This window comes from Arachis duranensis, chromosome 2, assembly GCF_000817695.3.
Source record: "Arachis duranensis cultivar V14167 chromosome 2, aradu.V14167.gnm2.J7QH, whole genome shotgun sequence".
Lineage (NCBI taxonomy): Eukaryota > Viridiplantae > Streptophyta > Magnoliopsida > Fabales > Fabaceae > Arachis > Arachis duranensis.
The window spans coordinates 25442996-25463240 of record NC_029773.3 but is presented as its reverse complement, the minus strand read 5'-3'; the positions used below and the strand labels follow the sequence as shown (position 1 = coordinate 25463240).

At 33.6% G+C, this 20245-nt stretch overlaps 3 protein-coding genes across 5 annotated transcripts in view; 1 reads left to right on the top strand and 2 right to left on the bottom strand.

The window, feature by feature from the left end:
- Positions 1–2766: 2766 nt before the first annotated feature.
- Positions 2767–3413, top strand: LOC107474036 (probable histone H2B.3; the record flags this gene model as incomplete). Its single annotated transcript, XM_016093624.3, is given in 1 exon segment — positions 2767–3413. A coding segment is annotated over 1 exon segment (417 nt). The 3' UTR covers positions 3261–3413.
- Positions 3414–6620: 3207 nt separating this feature from the next.
- On the bottom strand, positions 6621–13546 carry LOC107474037 (arginine biosynthesis bifunctional protein ArgJ, chloroplastic). Its single transcript, XM_016093625.3, has 17 exons — positions 13374–13546; positions 13163–13285; positions 12156–12279; positions 12005–12078; positions 11656–11700; positions 11424–11474; positions 11265–11333; positions 11073–11131; positions 10826–10895; positions 10296–10376; positions 10130–10216; positions 9751–9873; positions 9285–9347; positions 8697–8774; positions 8472–8617; positions 7509–7579; positions 6621–7047 (listed from the first exon to the last, which is right to left on the bottom strand). The coding sequence occupies exons 1-17, from the start codon at positions 13437–13439 to the stop codon at positions 6965–6967; spliced, it is 1413 nt and encodes a 470-aa protein (XP_015949111.1). The 5' UTR covers positions 13440–13546; the 3' UTR covers positions 6621–6964.
- A 741-nt stretch (positions 13547–14287) lies between these two features.
- LOC107474038 (uncharacterized) overlaps positions 14288–20245 on the bottom strand; it is an 8501-nt gene continuing 2543 nt past the window's right edge. For all 3 annotated transcript variants that reach the window (XM_016093627.3, XM_016093626.3, XM_021135229.2), the window contains exons 6-19: positions 19779–19916; positions 19607–19688; positions 19463–19522; positions 19297–19349; positions 19047–19213; positions 18589–18754; positions 17626–17683; positions 17488–17544; positions 17160–17408; positions 16587–16648; positions 16056–16112; positions 15881–15974; positions 15651–15791; positions 14288–14888 (exon numbers count right to left, since the gene is read on the bottom strand). In XM_016093627.3, the coding sequence (XP_015949113.1) occupies positions 14802–14888; positions 15651–15791; positions 15881–15974; positions 16056–16112; positions 16587–16648; positions 17160–17408; positions 17488–17544; positions 17626–17683; positions 18589–18754; positions 19047–19213; positions 19297–19349; positions 19463–19522; positions 19607–19688; positions 19779–19916 (1471 nt within the window). In that variant the 3' untranslated portion in view covers positions 14288–14801. The remainder of the gene's footprint in view (positions 14889–15650; positions 15792–15880; positions 15975–16055; positions 16113–16586; positions 16649–17159; positions 17409–17487; positions 17545–17625; positions 17684–18588; positions 18755–19046; positions 19214–19296; positions 19350–19462; positions 19523–19606; positions 19689–19778; positions 19917–20245) is intronic.

Sequence of the window (20245 nt, the reverse complement as noted above, 5' to 3'; positions counted from 1 at the left end):
TTAAACCCTCAAATTAATACACTAAATGGCATAATTACCTCTCTATACTTCGACAAATATTCTGCCCACTGATGCTTCCACTCAGTTGATATTTTTTTTGTCACAACAAAACTAATATACGTCTCTTATATATTGTGTCCAACTCATTTCAGTAGGTACTGGAAAAAAAATATTTTAACACCGTAGTATTACCCAAAACCAAAAGCTAGAACTTACTTAACATTGTGTCATAAAAATATACTAAATAAACAATACAAGATCAACAAAAAGATGAAAAGAAAATGTATTCTACACTTCTCTATAAAAAAAGCATTCTAAAGAATCAATCAATCAAAATTAACAAGAAGTCATTTATTTATTTTTTGTATGAACAAAAATATGTCATAAGCACACTAATCACAATAATAGTAGGCAAGCTAAACAAAATGAATCAAAAGAAATTGCTCAACAGTGTAGAAAAATATTTCTCAAAAAAAAAAAAGTAAAATAGTTAAAAGCAATAGTGATTACAGAAAAGGGATATGACAACATGCAAAATTGAAATCCTCCCTACAACACCCTCAAAAATAGGGATAAATATTTCTAATAGTCACATACACTCATGATTCGTGCTTGCATGTCCTAGTGTGATTAGAAATTTTAAGAATTGTAAGTATGTAATGTAATCAATGAAAATTTCTCTAATTTATTGAAATTACTTCTATTTTTAGTGTAAATTTTAAGTTATTTGTTATAATTTTAGCCATCAAATAAACTTGAACACCAGATAAAAAATTATAATAAGTTAGTAACGAATCAGTTAAAGAATTAGTTGCCGAATTTCATCACGCAGATTAAATTTTTTAGATAGTTCAAGGGTGCACAACATATACTAGAGGAGTCGATAAACATTGACGAATTATTTATCTTAATCTTAAAATTGGAGGATAAATGGTAGTCCAATGGAATTAATATTTGATACTTATTTAAATAAAAATGTTAAAAATATTTTTTATAAAGAGTTTTGTATAAAAAGTGTGTTTTATTTATTTAGTTATATTTAAAAAAATAATATTTTTATAACATATTAAATCAAATCTTATAATTTATCATCTAATAATAAAAAAAAAGAAAGCTCTGCATACAAGTTATTAGGGCTTGTATGCTTTACAAGTTAATTAACGAATAAACCCCAAAAACGCGATGCAAGGTCTACGTTCTTCTTCTTCTTCCTCTTCCTCTTCTTCTTCTTCTTTTCTTTCGTTTCTTACCTTCTCTTTCTCCTTCTTCTTCTTCTTGCTGCACGTTCTTCTTCCTCTTCCTCTTCTTCTTCTTCTTTTCTTTCGTTTCTTGTTTTCTCTTTCTCGTTCTTCTTCTTCTTGCACGTTCTTCTTCCTCTTCCTCTTCTTCTTTTCTTTCGTTTCTTGCCTTCTCTTTCTCCTTCTTCTTCTTCTTGCTGCACATTCTTCTTCCTCTTTCTGTTCTTCTTCTTCATTTACGTGCTTTTCTCTCTGTTTTCTTTCTTCATTATTCTCGATTTCCATTTTTTTACATCAAGCTCTGAAATCATTTTTGAAGAAGAAGAAGTAGCAGAAGATGAGGAGGAGAAAGAGAAAGAGTTATGAAATATGCATAAGGTGTATTTCAACGAATTTTGGGTGTATTTCTTAAATCATTTGGGTGTATTTTTGTAATCCTTTGAGTGTATTTCTATAATCCTTTGGGTGTATTTCTATAATCGTTTGTGTGAATTTCTGTAACCGTTTGGGTGTATTTCTATAATCCTTTGGGTGTATTTCTGTAATCGTTGGGGTGTATTTCTGTAATCGTTTGGGTGTATTTCTGAAGTTCTATTATTTTCAAATTTGGCAAGAAAATTGTTTTCATGGAGGAAGAAGAAGAAGGGTCGTTCATAATGCATGGTGAGTAGCGCGCTTTGGAAACAGGAAGTTGTTGAATAACGTGCGTTTTATTTACTCTTGAAAGTGGAAGTGTGTAATGCGTTAATTAAGTGTAATACGTGTGTTTTATTGGACTTGTAAGACTTGTAAGCCAAAAAGATTTGTACATGTAGCAGGTCTCTAAAAAAATACATCTTCATATAAAGATAATTAACCTGCATTTGTTTCTGAGAATAGGATATGATAAGACACTGAGAATAAGACTTAAGTCACAGAGACTCAAAATTTTGTATTTTTGTATTTTGTTTGGAGATAAATTAAAACAAATTATGAAAATTTAATTTATTCTTATTTATTTTTATTAAAAAATTTGAGATAAAAAATATAATTATGAAAAATTAACCAGAATAATAAAAGAAAAAAATAAAAAATAAGTTGTATCTTTGTTAGTATCTTTATATTTTTCCAATCATGATGGACATAAAATATACTAATTTAGTATTTTTAAATATAATATTTCTATCCATATTTTATCTGTCAAATATAATTTTGTGTCTTTATTCTATAAACAAATACAATTTTATAAAATCTTGATGATAGTATCTACTTTAATATTTTACTCTCTTTTAATTTCTAACTTTTTGAAATTTAAATATCTTTCCTTGAACGCCGGAGCGACCAAACTCCGGATCCGCAACTATTCCGCGCGCTGGAAAGCGGAAAACCCAAAATCCTCAAAAGGTGTAATCTCAGCCATCAAAATGTTAAACCCCCATTCAATGAATACAAAACAAACCACGTCATCAATCCTCAAAAAACCACACCAACCAATCAGGATCCATCTCTCATCCCTATATATATTCCCACTACAATACCTTCATTCTTCATCTAAACCTACACTCTCTTCTCAACTCACACGCAACTTAACCTTCGAACCACCGTTCTTTTTTTCTTCTTCCAACAATGGCTCCAGCGAAGGCAGAGAAGAAGCCGGCAGAGAAGAAACCCGCGGAGAAAGCACCAGCGGAGAAGAAACCGAAGGCGGAGAAGAAGATCTCGAAGGAAGGAAGTAGCGATAAGAAGAAGAAGAGAGTGAAGAAGAGCGTTGAGACTTACAAGATCTACATCTTCAAGGTTCTGAAGCAGGTTCACCCTGACATCGGAATCTCGAGCAAAGCCATGGGGATAATGAACAGTTTTATCAACGATATCTTCGAGAAGCTCGCTCAGGAAGCTTCTAGACTCGCCAGGTATAACAAGAAGCCGACGATTACGTCGAGGGAGATTCAAACTGCCGTACGGTTGGTGCTCCCTGGTGAGTTGGCGAAGCATGCCGTTTCTGAAGGGACCAAAGCGGTGACTAAGTTCACCAGCTCGTAAAATGTTTGGGGATTTTTCTGGGGTTTCGGCTTCTAGATGAATCATGGATCTAGGGTTTTTACGGGAAATGTGCTTTTTTTTTAAATTTAATATTATTAGTATGTAGATGTAATGTCCTGAACAGTTGTTAATGGAAGGTGTTCTTTGGAATAATCACTGCGTGTTTGTCCCTTTCTTTTCCTCTTTCTTCTGTGACATGCAATTTACAAAATACAGTTATTGGTGAGGAATTATTCTCTGTATAAGAATTTAGGATTTTATGTTATAGAATTTGATATTGATAATTTGATGTTGAATAGATTTGTTCGGAACTTAGGATGGTTGATATCGGAACTTGATCTTGATTCTTTGGATGTTAATTCTCATTAAATTGGTAGGTTATTTGTGCTTCAAATACCAAGGGCTTTGTTTTCAAGTTTTATAGATTGTGATGACATGCAAGGTGTATGTTGTCTGTTTATGTTGGTCAAATCTGTATGAATGTTATGTGGCCTGGTTTATAACCTTCTGGGTGAAGCTATTTACTTATATGTAATTTAGTTACATGGTTTTCTTCGGTTTACCTTTTATTTTATATAAGGCAACAAAATTAATGTTTATGAGTATCTGTTTGTATATATGCTAGCATTTATGATTCAACATCAAGTGTATTAAAATAGGATAGATACCGCCGCATTCACTGCAATATACATAAAAACTAAATAATCTTTGATACTTGCAGATAATGCCTTCGATTGGATTGTCATAAATCTTTTTCGATAGTTACTTTGTCATTTCTTGCAAGTTGAAAAATGAAGTTTCTCTGCTTGGTACTTGAAGATTAGGGCTGATTCGGCTCTAGTTGGGGATTCTATGGAGTTGTTCACGATCAAATCTGGCTTGTGTGAGAAACTTATTGATTTTATCTTAATCCTTTCACCTTCCATTCCTTGATATTATCTTCTTTTCTGATTTTTCTTCTATGTTCATTTTCTTGTTATCATTGATGCTGGCGTTTTTAACTTATGATGCTCATATATTCTCGTTTAATTTAATTAGTGTGACCTTATGAGTCATTGGTTTTGTTATTTACAACTCCAGTGTGACTTTATAAGTCATTGGTTTTGTTATTTACAACTCCAGAATGTGTAGTGAATTTTTCGACAATGTTTTTGTTTAGTAGTTTTTTTGTAGAGACTTTGCAAAAGGAAATGATGAAGCTGTGTTTGGTTGTTGTCCAAGTGGCTAAAGTAACGATGAGACCCTTGGCTGCTCGGACAGGATGGGCATGGATTGAGAGGGAAGAACTGGTCTCATTCTTTTTGGGTATTGCACTGTTGTCATTTTGCCCCTCTAAAATATAAACCTTAGAATGCCTCTCTTCCTATAACTAAAAACTAATGCATAGACGGAAATTTGTGTCTCTATTCCTGCTTCCACTGTCCTCGCCCAAGAACCAAACACAGCCTGAATTCCACTGTTCATTCTTTTCTCAACTAAACATTGAATGTGAATAGGAAATGAAACCTTAAACCATTCAGAACTTTAAATTTGAAACGGTCACTGTCTTCCAAACAAGGGATTTCTAGGAAACACATGGCCTATTTCATGTATAACTAAATCTTTTCATGGTATCTCTTCATCTCAAACTGCTTGCATACTCCAATAACAGATTTTTTTTGCATATGAGCTAAATGTTAAAGATTGTTTTCTTGGGAGTGTTTATGGGTTTTTTATTTTATGGGGAAAGGAAAGGGAAAGGAGGGAAGGGCTTGAAATTGTAGGTAAAGTAAGTCCATTTTACTTTTCAGACCCTTACATTCCTTCCCCTCCAAAAACCTTGTATCTGTTCACAATTTGTGTATGTGTCACAAGTCTTCATGAATCTTCTGCATTTCCAGGTGATAATTTTGAGAATTAGAATCTTATTCATTTTACCTATTTGTAATGACTTGAATTGCTCAAAATTGAAACTTTAATGGTAGCATTTTTCAGGCCTCGGAAATAAAGAGATTCTAATTGTAGTTGGTATTTAATGATTTGTGGGACTGATTATTTGATTTAGATGGCAAAAGTTTATTTGAGTCTGAGGCCGGTTTTCTATGCCCTTTTTTCTGTTTGATTGACAGCATCACTCTCTGAGCTAGTATGCACATCGGAATTACTCATCCTTAGCGATCTTAATATTAGCTTCTAGGTTATTATGTTCATTAGAAATGAACCAATGAATCAGGTTCTGATGTTCAAGGTAATGGTTGCAAGCACTAACACGTTTTGTTCAGTTGTTGGGAGAATTGACTATTGGACTTGGTCATTCTCAAGTGATATTTATGTTTTTATTTTAGTAGTTACTTGCATGTTCCAATGTTGGAATCTTCTTGTTGGTGTATCATGTTTATTTAAACATGCATTTGTAGTTGCCTGACACATTTAAGAAATGCATGTAACTAGTGCCGGTGAACCTACTTTATTTTTTGTTTTTATGTGAAAAAATATAGAATACCAATATACTATCGCTCAACTTATTGTCAACAATAATTAATTATTATAAGTAGATACATGTATAAGGAGATACATGTATAAGGAGATATATCCAGAAGACACATTTATAAAGACACTTTCATTAAACACAATTATAAATGAGAGTTGGCAAATGAGAGTTGGCAGAAGTTGATAGAATTCTTTTTGGTTACGTAGCGAGATTGGTTATGATATTTGAAAAATTCGAAGTGTATAGTGGAGTGTAAGATCTTGATACTTCTTTTATTATTGTATTTGGGAAAAGCAAGTTTAAATGAAAAAAAAAATCAAATATAATGTTTGGAAGTAATTATACAAAATAAGCATGACATGAAATTAAAATGTAGGTACTTATTTTATGGAATTCAAATAAAACTAAATTTGATTTCGTTATTTTACTTATCTATATTCTTGTAATCTTATTCAGTTCATAAAAAATGTCGACATCATCAATTCTATGTGTAGGTTGGGTTTCGTGACTTTAGTCTATTTTAACTTTCACTAAATTTAAAATTCAAATTCTGCTTGTTATTCGTACTCGAGGCGAGATTAGGAACTAATGAGGTGGAGATTAGAGATTCCAATTTTGTCACGCTTAGAATTAAGTCAGGTGGATAATCTCTAAGATATTCTGATACTAAAGTCAGTAGGATGTTAGATGGTGAGAGCATTTTTTCATGTATTTTCCTATTGGTTGCTTTACCCTTTTAATATGATATAATGGGTTATTGAATTGTTGGGTGTCATCATGTGTATTTGAAACATATTTCTTCTTTGAAATACTACTTTAGAAGTTAAGAAAGTAGAAAGTAAATTTGAAAGTCTCGCTTAAATGAGAGTGAATAGTGAGTAGTGACCATCTGAATGAATAAATAAGTGAATATTGAAAGTGGAACATTGTTATATTTTTTTATCTACTAGTTGTGGTTTACATTGCTGCAAGACTAATAGTAACATAGTTGTTGAGTTTTTATTTCTTGTTTATTTTCATATTACCAAAATCGGTTACCCGGTCTCTCCCAACCCCTTTTTCTGTTGACAAGTGACGGTTGGTCTGTTTGCCACCACTAGATATTAGTTGTTCGAAAATATTGAAAGCATTTCTGGTGCGATCATGTGCATTTCAAGTACATACTGCTAGTTCGGTCTTCTTAGCAATGCGCAATCAAACTTTGGCCAATCTAGGTTTGGCGATTTTCATTGGGTCATGTTGTGTATTCTGCATTAATTTTTACATAATCATAGCTCAAATCACATCCCCATGCTTGTCCATGTCCTAGTCCATTGCCTGTGAGTAGGAAAATTAATATAATTAGACACTAAGAGGCAATACTCAAATTCGTTCCTAAATGATAACCAGGTTTTTCAAATTAATCCCCCGAAAGATTGTTAGTCATATTAGACCCTGAAAAATACAACTATAAAGTCAATTTAATCTTTCTATCAGTTAGATGATGATGTGTCACATGACATGACAATTTAATGTCACATGGTACTTAATATGACACATCGTCATCTCACTGATGGAAAGGTTCATTTGACTTGCGATTATATTTTTCAAGAACTAATATGACTAACAAAATCTTTCGAGTACCAATTTGGAGAACGAATTATCTTTAAGAAACGAATTCGATCATTAACCCTACACACTAACAAAATTATCAATAGAAGTAGATCCCTTCACTGGATTATACTGTTGAAGTGGTAAAAGAAAAAGCATATGCTATTGAGTTACAGTAATGTACTTACCAATTGATATGTTAATTCTAACAGTACCATGAGTCTCCCCAGCCCTTTTTAGATAATTACTAGCAGCAACCCTGCAATGTTTGGAACTTGTCAAGAGATTGTGTACCTCTAACTACCCACATGGCAATTCCTAATTAAAATCACAACAATGTTGTTCCAGCTAAAAATTTGAAAAGGCATTGTTAAGATTAGTTCTAATTGGTTTAGAAGCTGTTAAGAGATTGAGTATGTGTGTGGATGAAAATATAACGCATTCAAAGCTATCCTTGGCCCCTGATTCTCTAGCTTTTGCTTTAAAATATGGTGGTTGGTAACTAAAATAGAGCAACAAGCCATGATTATGTAAAATGAGTGCAAATATTGCAAGAAGGTAGACTCTAAATTGCATGAAGCCATGGACAAAGGTCTTGAGCATAAGTTGAGTGCTAAAAAATGTACATGATACCCTATTGCACGTTGCATGGAAAAACATGGGAACCTAGTAAAGAAAACAGTGTTATTCTACCACATTTTCATTCTTTATCTTCTCATTGTAGGGATATGTTACTGATTGGAAGAAATCTAACCTAACCAAAAGTTTTTTGATTAAATGATTGATATTTATGCCAATAGTTTCCTTCAAGCAACAGAAACGTGAACTGATACCATTCAGGAACATAAAAAATTGTATATCTTATCGTCCAGTATTCGGAGCATAAATTTTGTTAACAGTAGCACTGAGGCTTGTTGCTAAGGGTCTCACGAAAAAATTGGAGTAAACTACTATTTAACTCTGAAAAGATTAGTCTGCTGGAAAAATTGTACCCACAGGATTAAAATATTTAATTTGTCTTGAGAAAATCAAGATAGGTGATGATTTATTATGAAATGTTAACTACTGATGAAGTGTCAACTAAAGAAGAAATATCATGATTCACTAGCATACCAGAATCAACTAAAATAACCAATAACAGAAAGTCCTACCGATCAAATGATTGTGGTTCCCCACCAACCATCAGCAAAATATCCCCCAACTCCACCCTAAGTTTATTCTGGTGGAAAGAGACCCCAGAATAACCAGCTGCAGCAGCAATGCGTCCCCAATTAGGGTCTCTGCCATACACAGCAGCCTGATAAAACACTATATCAGAAAATGTTTCTTCAGCTAGATTGAGATAGTAACAAATTCTTTAGTTCAATTACTCGTACCTTTACAAGTGAAGATGCTGCAACAGAACGAGCAACTTTTGCAGCTTCACCCTCACTATCTGCACCCACTACATTGACCTGCAAATTTGATGATACATACATACCAAGAAGGATTGAGTCCTCATTCAAACTAATCAACATCAACCAGACCGCAAAATTGGGTTACACATCTATCAAACCACAGAAAAGGCAGAAAACAAAGGGAAAAATGATCTGATCACATGGCCTTGCAAGATATCAGCAATGGCTTATGTATCTTATTTGGGGGAAAATAATATGAACATGGATACTGAGCCAGACAATTAAAACAGAAAAAGCAGTGGAGGGAAACAGAGAAGCGGAAAAAGAATGATATATATTATATATATATATATTTTATATTACTCTTGAGCCATGCCTACTTGTTGGGAAACTAAAAAATATTTGAATAAAGAGGATTTGTTGAGATAATAAGTGCAGAATGAAATCTATACCTCTAGGAAATATAAACGTTGGAGAAAAAAGGAAGTCTAGTATTATCATTGGAGAATATTAATATAATGTAATAGCACGATCAAGCAAAAATATGCTTCATTCAAAGAAGCATACCTCAATGAGGCATGTTGCCCCCTCTCCATCCCAAGCTATTGATTTGGCAAGACCTTGCATTACCTGAAAAGGGCAATCAAAACTAGGAGGTCATTTTTGAAGAATTACAGGGAATCATGGAACACTGATTCTTTTATAAAAACAAAATTCATGAAATTTTGCATTCTTTTCGTTTTTCTACCCATTAACCCCCAAGTAAAGTAGTCTAAATGTTATGAATTCAGCATAGAAATCACTAAATCCTAGCTTCGTAACTTATGCACACACAATAGCGGCATAACGATGCACCATCTCCCCATGTTACAAAGAATCTAAATTTAAAAGCCCATAGTACTTCCATTTCCAGTTTTACTAGAAATCTAAGCTATCCGTAAGTGTAGAAGCAAATCATTATTTTAAGTTATTCAACAGCAAAAAATGGAGTATGAAATTATAATATCGTTACAATGTAGAAGATCAAATTTACCGCATCTAGGCATGCCTGAAGTTGAGTAGCCTCATCACTGTCCAGTGAAGAAATACAGCCCAACCCAGATAACCCACTAGCCAAAGCAATAATAGTGTCATTAGTACTAGTATCTCCATCTACCTGTAGTAAAATGTTGCAAAAACAAGGTAAGAATCAGTCACAATCCATAACATGGTCAAATCTCAGAAAAGCAATATCTTTTTATGGAGATAATATGAGTATATGACCCTTTTGCATTAAAAGCAACACAGAAAATTAAAATTGTAAAATTATTGCAACACCGTTATTCTGATATATACAGAATATCAAATATAAAATTTAGATACAACATAACTAAATGAATTTGCAGTTCCAGAACAAAGTGAAAATTACATACAGTTATCTGGTTGAAACTTCGGTTCACAGCAACCTGCACCATCTTTCTCCAAACATCGCTGGTTACCCGGGCATCAGTTGTTATTACCTAGGGTAGATATAGTTTAAGGATTAGACTGGAAAAACCATATATTTCAAATGAGAAAGAAGCATCATGTTAGACATACCCCGAGCATGGTAGCCATATTTGGATGGATCATCCCAGAGCCTTTTGCCATTCCCCCAACCCTTACCTTAGTCCCTCCAACCTAACCAACACCACAAATTTGAAGTTGATGAAATTATAGCTAGCTATTATACATAATTACCTATCAAGACTACTTTCCATACAAATAAATGCATGCAACTATGGTCCCTCTACTTTTTCTTCCCAACTACCATTAACAAGGCTCAAGCTATACAGGTCACATTTAAATGAAAGTATGAAACATCCTATTATGGCTTGTATTAAGGCGCTTGATTGCACAGAAATTCCAAAATACTCAATTTTTTTATTTGCTCTTCCATTAGCCAAATGAATTTGGACCATATTGTTCATATCAACCATTCATCCAAATGATCCAGAGTCCAAAACATGACAATGTTGCAATTTATATAAATGTGTGCATGTGTGTTACAAACTTTACATATATATGCTACAGTAGGTAAATACAAATTGATTGTATGAACCTTCAATTAAAAGAGGAAACAGTGATACCATAGTCTCAATTGCCACGCTTTTGCTAACAAGGTCCGTTGTTGTGATTGCCACTGCTGCAGCATCTGCCCTGTATGCAAGCAAAATGATAAGATTATAAAAAGGAGGGGAAAAAAATGTATTGAAAGGTAGACACAACAATGTTTCTCAGACGAAAATAATTTTTAAGGAAAAAAAGTTAGTTTCTTAACATGATAGCATGCCATTTGTAAAATTCAAAAGTGTAATCATGGAATACAGGGATTACCCTTCAACTGAAGATGAAAGTGAACCCACTAATGTGGGAAGTGAGCTTAAAAATTCCCCCTGCAAGGAAATGAGAAGTGATTAATGTGGCAAACAGAATTTCTGCTTGTTGGAATGCTTAAGTAGTTATCCAGTTACAAAGTACAAAAACACAAGCAGACAGAAAACTAGTGCATAGAGATTCTGCATTTACCTTCTTTATTCTTTGACCAATTACACCAGTAGATTCAACTAATACTTCTTCTGGTTTCACTTTTAGAAGCTGTAATCATGAAATTTACAATACTGACTAACACCAAGTCCTTTTGACATGGAGCACCGTTAGCAAAATCTGTTTAATAAGGATGCATACCTTGGCAAGGCTTTCCACACATTCTAACATGTCCTGATAACCTGCTTCACCCTGCAGATATTAAGGGCCTTAGCAACCAAATGTTTATTAATCTTCACTAGAAAAAGTTCAAATGAATCAAGTTCATAGAGAGCATTCATCGATGCACTAAAGTAACTTGATTGGGTCACACTTCAGTGGACTATTGAATATTATTCATAGGCACATGAAACAAATAGTTTTGATATCCTACCGTAGCTGCATTTGCTTGGCCTGCATTAGTTATTACAGCCCGTGCCTGACAAGTACCAAAATTGACTTATTAGCAGGCAATCAAGCAAGAAGGATAGAGTTTCCAAGGAACAGCAGCACAATGCATGCTATTAGAATTTCAGCTCATGGTTGAGGAATCATCCATTTCTTGACAGAAAAACTGCTCAAATATACATTAGGACAGTGAAAGCATTTTGCACAGGAGCTTGGAAAAGATACCAGCTCATCAGATATTGACAAGGTTAGTTACTGCATAAGCTGTGTAACGCATTTGGTACAATACCGGCTGCATCTTGAAAAGGAAATCAACAAAAGTAGAAGTCTCTTACAGTTTTTGAAATATCTAACATCTTTTTGCAGTATAATACTGGTGCAGCAGCAACCACATTTGTTGTAAATGACCCTGAAGAAAATCCAATTGTATGAAGTGCATGCCATACTCAAGTTGATTTGAGTTAAAATTCCACAAGACAAGCAAACCTGCAGATATAGCATCAACGTCACACATAACAAGTGAAAGGTCGGGCTTTTCTCCTTTGGCACGTAATCCTCCATACATTCCGGCAGCTTTAAATCCCTCTGCAGCAGTAACTCCTCCTGGAATCTGAATGATCAAAATCATATATTCAACTACCGGTAAACCAACTTGCATATTGTCCACTTTAAGTAACCTTGAATAGAAGATGTAATATCATAACAACATCCCATTTCGAGAATTGAAAGCATACATTGCTTTGGGCCTAGAAAGGGAATCTAATAGCAAATAAACTACAATTAGGCATCCAATGCATGACCAAGAAGAGCAAATTTTCTAGTCAATAAACATATTTCTTTCATCATAAAAAAAAATGCAACTTCCGAATATAGTAAAATAACAAGAAGCTAGCACAAACAACACATCATTCAAAAGAGAAACCTTTCTGAAAAGAATTGAAGGTGTGTTTTGATCATTTTTTTAAAAGTACTTTTAAGATTATACTTTATCAATGGGTTCAAAAGAAAAAAAAAAAGAATAAAAACCATGTATTTCTAGTATTTAATTTGTCTCTATTGTCAATGCAAAAAGGTATTATGCAGACATCCGATTTATGTATTGTCATATCAGAAAAAGTATTTGGCTTAAATGCTTAATTATTCACAAAGTTAAAAGTCTTAAAAATGTAAAAAATTGATTGGATACATGGTAAAAGTACACAGCAGTTTAATTCAGTCTTGTATTTCTATGTTTTGGAGAAACTTATTCAAACTGACTACCACTTTATAAATTCTTATTTTTCTTTTTTTAACGAACCCTTTCTAGAAACACATTCAAAGGACCCTTATCTAAGGCTGCTTTTGGAATGAGAAATAGAGTGGAGAAGGCACTCAGATAGAGAAACTAAAAACAAAGACACCAGTTTTTACTATCACTATACTAACCAAATTCAACCTAAGGCGATGAATGCTAATGACAACAATTGTGATGAATGATGAATATGACAACAAACCTCCTTCCAAGGTCCTTCAGGAAGAAAAATTGGAGCAGCTGGTATGTAACTTGAAGCCTTACTCATTGAAACAGTGCAGATCCTCAAATTCCGCAGAGAAGAAGGAACACATGAGGGGAAAACCTGCAAATGAAAAATGATCTAAGAAACTGCACTTTACTCAGCAACCAAACACTCAACGATCATGAAGAAAGAGACATTCGAAATGCACCTTTGGGTTTCGGGAACTCGGCGAATGCAACTGAAGAAAAAGTTGGTGAGGAATGCACGAATACATTATTTTTTTTCACAGCTCAAGCGAAGAGAAAGTGAGTAGCTACTAGCTAAGTAACTGTTTTTGATATACTATATAGAATCTCTTCTCGCCTAAATTATCGTCTTTTATTCCCCCCTTTACATATGGACTTTATTTATCGTTTTTATTTTATGAAACTCTACTGCGCTTAAAAATTTTATTCTAAGCATAAAGGATTTGATCCCAAACAAACTAGTTTAATTTCTAACCACAAAAGAAAAATTTATTTGACACCCAGCAAAATTAAATTAGTATAACAAAACTACCTAAAACGTCTGATAAAACTACCCAACAAACTACTAATAATTTTTGACAAACCAGCCTAATCTTTAATTATTAAATTAGTTTACATCTTTCGTAATTAAAATTTTTAAGGTTTAAATCTTTCGTCATTAAAAATGATAAATTTACACAGGACATAAACGTGTAAACGAATTCAATTGTAAACCTCGGATCGGATACCAAATTGTTTACACCCGTCAAAATTGACATATGCAAGTATCTTTAGTCCATGAAAGATGTTCATAAATTTTGCGAATAATAATAATAATAAAATTAAAAGGAAAATGTTCATAAGAACTATAACATTACCAAACGCTAGAAGATTCTACGCACCATGTGGAAATATAGAAATTTTAACCTAAAGCATTAATCCATTCAGAGTTTACTGTTTCACAAAACTTATACAGTGCCAGCAAAAGGTTGCGCTATTCAACAGTCACCGCAAACGAATATTATACCATGACAATCACACACTACCATACCATCAAACAAACGTGCTGTTTTCGGTGCTATATAATCAAGCAAATAAATGCTTTACGCAAAATTCATACAACTAACAACATTTTGCTATTATTTGTGGTTCCAGAGAAGGAGCAAAGAGTTATGAACATGACTTCATCACTACGTTACACTGTCCTTTTAAGAAGGAAAAGAAACAAGCAACTAAAATTCACAATACAAGTATATAAAAAAAATAAAAATAAAGAATAAAAACTTCATACTGATTTGCATGCTAATTTAGGAAAAAAATATGGTCAGCATGCTATTTATATCCTTCAAAACTCCTCTATTCCTACTACCCTCCTTCTAGGCCCTGTTTGTCCCAATTTTCAACGGTTACTCTTCTATCCTACATTGTACAAGAAAGAGAGAATGGCTGGTTTGGCTTGCCACCAAAAGATTCAGCCACAAACACCCATACTACCAAGAAAAACAAATAAGGGGGAAAACAAAAGGAAGAAGAAAGCTGCTAAGAGGAAGAGTATAGCAGAAATGTTACTGTGAAAGAAACTAACAAATGAATATAACCAAAAATTAGTTACAGCACTGCATAAAAAAGCATCACTCTATCGCAAGCTGCACTCTCTTCTCCAGCATTGAAGTTTTATTGAACAGGGTTAGCTGCACCTCCTTAAGATATTTGGATAACTGCAAAAGAAATAAAATCTCATAATTCGTAATGCATGATCCTTGCTGCAACAATTTATTTCAAGAACAAATAGAATAAGATTTGCCTGTAAAACAATTCAACTCAAGCCACCACAACCAAGTAATATAAAATAGCCGGTTGTGTATTGGTTATGTAGGCCTTTCAACTTAAGTAGGGCTTCCTTTAAAATACTTGTTCTGCTACACATATTGGTTTGGGTAATTTGTGTAGAGATTACATAGTGGATTTCATCTGCTTTTCATGATATAAAGCAGAAGCAAGGAGTTGAGCTTGACCACAATTTTGAGGGGGCAGAAAAAAGCTTTTTGCACAATACACACAATTTTATCTTTTTACCAAATTGACCATAACTATTAAACGTTACATAATATAAATAATTATTTCATACCCCTTTTAGCATCTTTATTATGCAATAACTTCTTTTTTAATACAACTCAAACAAAAAAAAATCTAAGCTATTTTTCAGCTAAAGTAACCAAACATAAGTTGATTCTCAGAATATTTAGGGGTCATGACACTTTGTTGGCAAATCTTGGAGAGTTAAGGAGGTATAACTCATCCTCAAATTAGCATAATCTCTAGGTTATAGTTTTTGTAGTATGGTTCTCCAAAGGTTCTTACCACCATGTCCAATAAGACCAAAGTGTAGGCCATTTATTATGTAATTGAGTATTTGAGTGTGATCTATGGTCTTACAAATGCAGTAAAAGCTATAGATTTCAACCTCAGGATGACATTACCTGATCTTCACTCATCTTTCTGAAGCCTAGTTTTTTAGTCCAAATTGACTCTGCGTCCCCAGCTGCAGGAAGCACCAACTTTTCTACATTGAGAGAAGACAGCAACCTCTCTATGCAAGAGAATAACACTTGGAAATAACCCTAAATGAAAATATCGCCAGGTAAAAGCTTAGCCATACCTACTACACTATCAGCCGACATTATTAATTTTGATTCAGGCAATTGCTTACCTTTCCTTGATGTTCTCTGCTAGTAGCTACCAGTGGAAGTTCAGCAACAGTACTACCAAAAATCCTAAGCAGCCCAGCAGATACAACAACAGAACTGTGCAAGTATGATACAATGTCAATACAACCAAACGTTGAGACTACCAGGAAAATAACAATAACATAGAAAGCCACATACTTGACAATTAGAACAATGCAATACATCCCTCCGAATTCTTGGCCAGAAATATTTCTCCTGCAAAGAATTAACATTATATTATATAGTAGAAAATATGCTGCATTAAAAGATCATGAATAACTAGAAGCATCTTCAAACACAGATTGAAGCAATAAATCTACAACCATGAGTGACAAAAGCATCATCGTCATCATCATCACCATCACCATCATCATCGTATAATGATTTTTTAATTAAAAAGCCATACCAAGATTTGTGAAGTTGTAATACAGTATAAACCTGAGAATATTAAACTTGAAAAGGGTATTGGTTATTATAGGTAAGCGTAAATTTAATTTACTTTTCATCCTAAAAAGATGTTTTGATGCAAACAAAGCCAATGAGGCAATTGTATAGTTCTTCTATCCAGCAATCATTATTCAGGAATATAGACGGGATACAATGATAAAGAAAATATGTGTATTCATCATACACTCAAGAATATCGTAGGCTGTAAGGGCTGTCAACCAACACTGGAATATAGATGCTTACCCATAGACCATAACAGGAATCAGATCACGTCCAGATGTAGCAACAATGGGATCAAAACACTCCTGCCAAAAGATTCCTAAAGCATGAGAAAAAGTTGTTTGAAACAAGTCACAGAATACACTAATGGGTAATGACAAAACAGCTATCTCAATGCCAGTGAAAAGAGAAAACCAAAACCCAACAAATAAATAAATAAATAACTACACAGGAATTTTTGAAATGCATGACATCAACCTAACACTCACGCTTAACCTCATAGAACAAGTAAAGCTCATCTCAAGGTGATCACAGTTGTTGCACCTAGAGGAAAAATGTGCATTCAGCCTCAAAGCATGACAACCATTAAGATGTGTTGAAATCATTAAAACAGAATATATTTGATTTGAATAATAATGGACTCCAAAATCAATTCTCATGTAAAAAATATTTATTTTGAATAAATTTGCACATTTGCAGGAAACAGAAAGATGCAAACAAGAAATATGCAAGTTAAACTAGGAGCAGCTGATAGGACCAAACACTGCAAAAAATCAAGTATCCAGATTAATCTATAGAGAATCCATAAGTACTCACTCGGAAAATTGCAGCAGCACGAGAAAGTAATGGCAAATGCTCCGGATAACGGCTTTTTCCACTTAAGATTCTCCACTTGATATCATTCATGCCTCCGTAGGTAAATAGTCCCTTTTCCTCATGTTTCCTTGTTATTAGTTCTGACAAGGAGACTGGTATAATGGCAGGTCCAGCAAAAACTGAATTCTGGAGAGCCACATATATTCTATTGCAGTCATCACAACAAAACCACTTATCCTTGGGCAGTTCCTGTGGCAATATATGATAATAAATATAAGAAAATTTACAAGAATCATAAATATTATTTGCTAGAGGGCTCAGTGCTTACTTCCAACTCACAAAGCCCTATCTCCCGTAAGCAACCAACATGATACTCCTTCTCACACTGGATAAGCATTAAAAAATTAGTGCCTTGATTATCAGTAACGAAATGGCTAATTACAAATTTTTCATGTATAAAGCATACCTGATCACAAATTATTACTGTTCGCTCATCAAACTTAGACACACTGAAATCGTTTGCCCTGTATGCCAATCATAAGAATCAAGACATAATTAAGAAATTATACAAAAATTAATTTAGATCTTCTAAGGTGAAAATCCTTGTAATGTAAGAAAGTGATGGTTATTCATTGTTAGATCATTTGGTACAGAATCCATTCCCATATACCCTTTATCATCCATTAGGGGTGCACTTATTTCATAATTTTAAAATGGTGATTTTGTAACATCAGTTTATAATACAGTTGAAAAGACTGCTACTCAAGATACCCCTGCATCCAATAATACAGTTTATTTTTTATCCAAAATTTTATCCACTAATGTCAGTCATTTGATTAGCTTAAGGATGTTTTAATGCACTTTGTCACTTATACTCTTATTCATTAATTAATGTGTACTTGATTATGCGCTAAGGTAGGCGTTTGATTAGGGGGACTGAGATTGAGACTGGGGGACTGGGATTCAGTATTGTGTTTGGTGGTTAAAGATTAGAACTAAAATTTCAGTCTCCCTCCCTAAAATTTCAGTCCTTTCAGTACCCTCAGAAAGTGGGGACACAGGAGACTGAAATTTTGGAGACGGAGACTAAAACTTTAATAACATTTCTTCTAAAAGATATCTTAATTTAACTTTTCAAATTCCAAATCTACCCCCAATCTTCATATTTTTTTAAATTAAAGATAATACTAAATCACAACTCAGTTCAGTACATTTTATATCAAATACAATACAGAGACTTAATTCAGTCTCTCAGTCTCTGTCTCCCAATCTCAATCTCTCAGTCTCAGTCCTAGTCCAAGTTATAAATCTAAACACTTAAAATACTTTTGAAATTAATGATTTCTTAATCTATATATATTTATGGATACAAGTAGTACTAAGCAAGATATATTTTTTGTAGACGATACTAAGGAACCATGTAACATACCTGCAGACAACACATCCTCCCATTTCAAACTCAGGTGCTTTATCAACCCGTGTCAACCGTATCATACTTGATGTCATCATAGAAGATTCTCTTCCATTACCAGCACTATTTCTACAATTTAGACAACGCCAACTTGTTTCTGGAACACACTCAAAACCCAAGCATGCTGCAATTGTTACACAAAGGCCATAATATCAGTATCAATAAATTCCTAATTTATCTTCTGCTGCCATAATAACCTAGGCCATTTACCAAACAGAATAACATCTTAAGGAACCCTAAATTTCATTCAAGCAATATCCTGTCCAAAACACACTGATACAATAAAACATATATCTCTTACAATTACGATATCAGTTCTAATGATGCATAGGGTAACAGTGCATATGTTTTGTAAAACAAAAAATCAGAAACTAATATAATCAATAGAAAAGAAAAATAGAATATCAAATTTCAACCTGCATGAAAAGCTCTGGGGCATTGATTGCAAAGAACCAGATCTCCTCCATCTCCACATACTGCACACATATCATCACTATGTCCCGTCATCAGGTTTTGACCATTTGCCAAAGACAGAGCTATATCATGAAGTGTCAACCCATTGGAGGTGTATATGTGTCGGTAACTGCAAATAAATAAATAAATTGTCTTAGGATGAAGAAAAATAGTACAGGCAGTTTAAATGTGGTGCTTCAAAAGTCTACTCACGGTTGGCGTCTCGCAGCCATTCCAGCATGGGCTTCAAATTGTGATGGACTTATCTGTTTACAAATGAACGTAAATAGTAACGCATACATAATTTAAAATAAAAAATAAAGTACTTTATGGGAAATGAACATTATTTTGCTCTCTTATGTATATGTTCATATCATACCTCTATATCACAATGACTACAGACTATACCATTTCCCTGTTTGTAACCACTAAGTATTCTCTGGAATTCACATCAAACAAGTTAGAAACTGAAAAGAATAAGAAACCGTCAATACAAAAATATTAAAAGGAAATATCAAGACACCTGTCCTTTAACATAATAAGCCAATTCAGCACCATCTGGTAGTCCATTTGGCATAAAGAGTAACCTGTGTAAATCATTGTCCCTGAAAAAGGGAAAATCCAGATTCAAACTACATAGTCAAGCCAGAAATAAGTGAGCAACACAAAAAGTTTTTGAATGAAAAACAACATACCTTCTTTTAGTGCAACCATCAGCACTTCTTTTTACCACAGGTTTCCACTCGTCAGTTGTCTGCTTCACATTCAATTGTTGCTCAAAATGACTTGGCACATGGATAGAAGACAACTGACCCAAAATTTCCACAGATTGGCTGGAAAAGCAAAAACCAAAATTGCATTCAATCTTGTCAGACCTTATCCATACTTCGAGAAGACAATGGCATAAAACTTCAAAATCTTAACATTTGACATATATAAGCATTGAATCTAAAATATTCAAGAATACAAAATAATTGAAACCTGACAATATTAAGTAGTTTCAATTCGTGATCATAGAAAACAAAAATAGTTGATACTGGAAATCACTATTAACTAATATAAAGGTAATGTGTAAAGTTAATGTACTTGTCACATGCTTTAGACTTTAGCAAAAGTAAGAGCAACAAAGTGGCAAAAAATTGAGTTTAGGGTGTATGATTTT

What these genes read in the sequence shown, in the direction of transcription:
- LOC107474037 (XM_016093625.3), bottom strand. Translation starts at nt 13,439, where the DNA reads ATGTATTCGTGCATTCCTCACCAACTTTTTCTTCAGTTGCATTCGCCG. An exon ending in CGTTGATGCTATATCTGCAG is followed by an intron (nt 12,079 to 12,155) that starts GTTTGCTTGTCT and finishes GATTTTCTTCAG; the next exon opens with GGTCATTTACAACAAATGTG. An exon ending in ATATGGCTACCATGCTCGGG is followed by an intron (nt 10,217 to 10,295) that starts GTATGTCTAACA and finishes TATCTACCCTAG; the next exon opens with GTAATAACAACTGATGCCCG.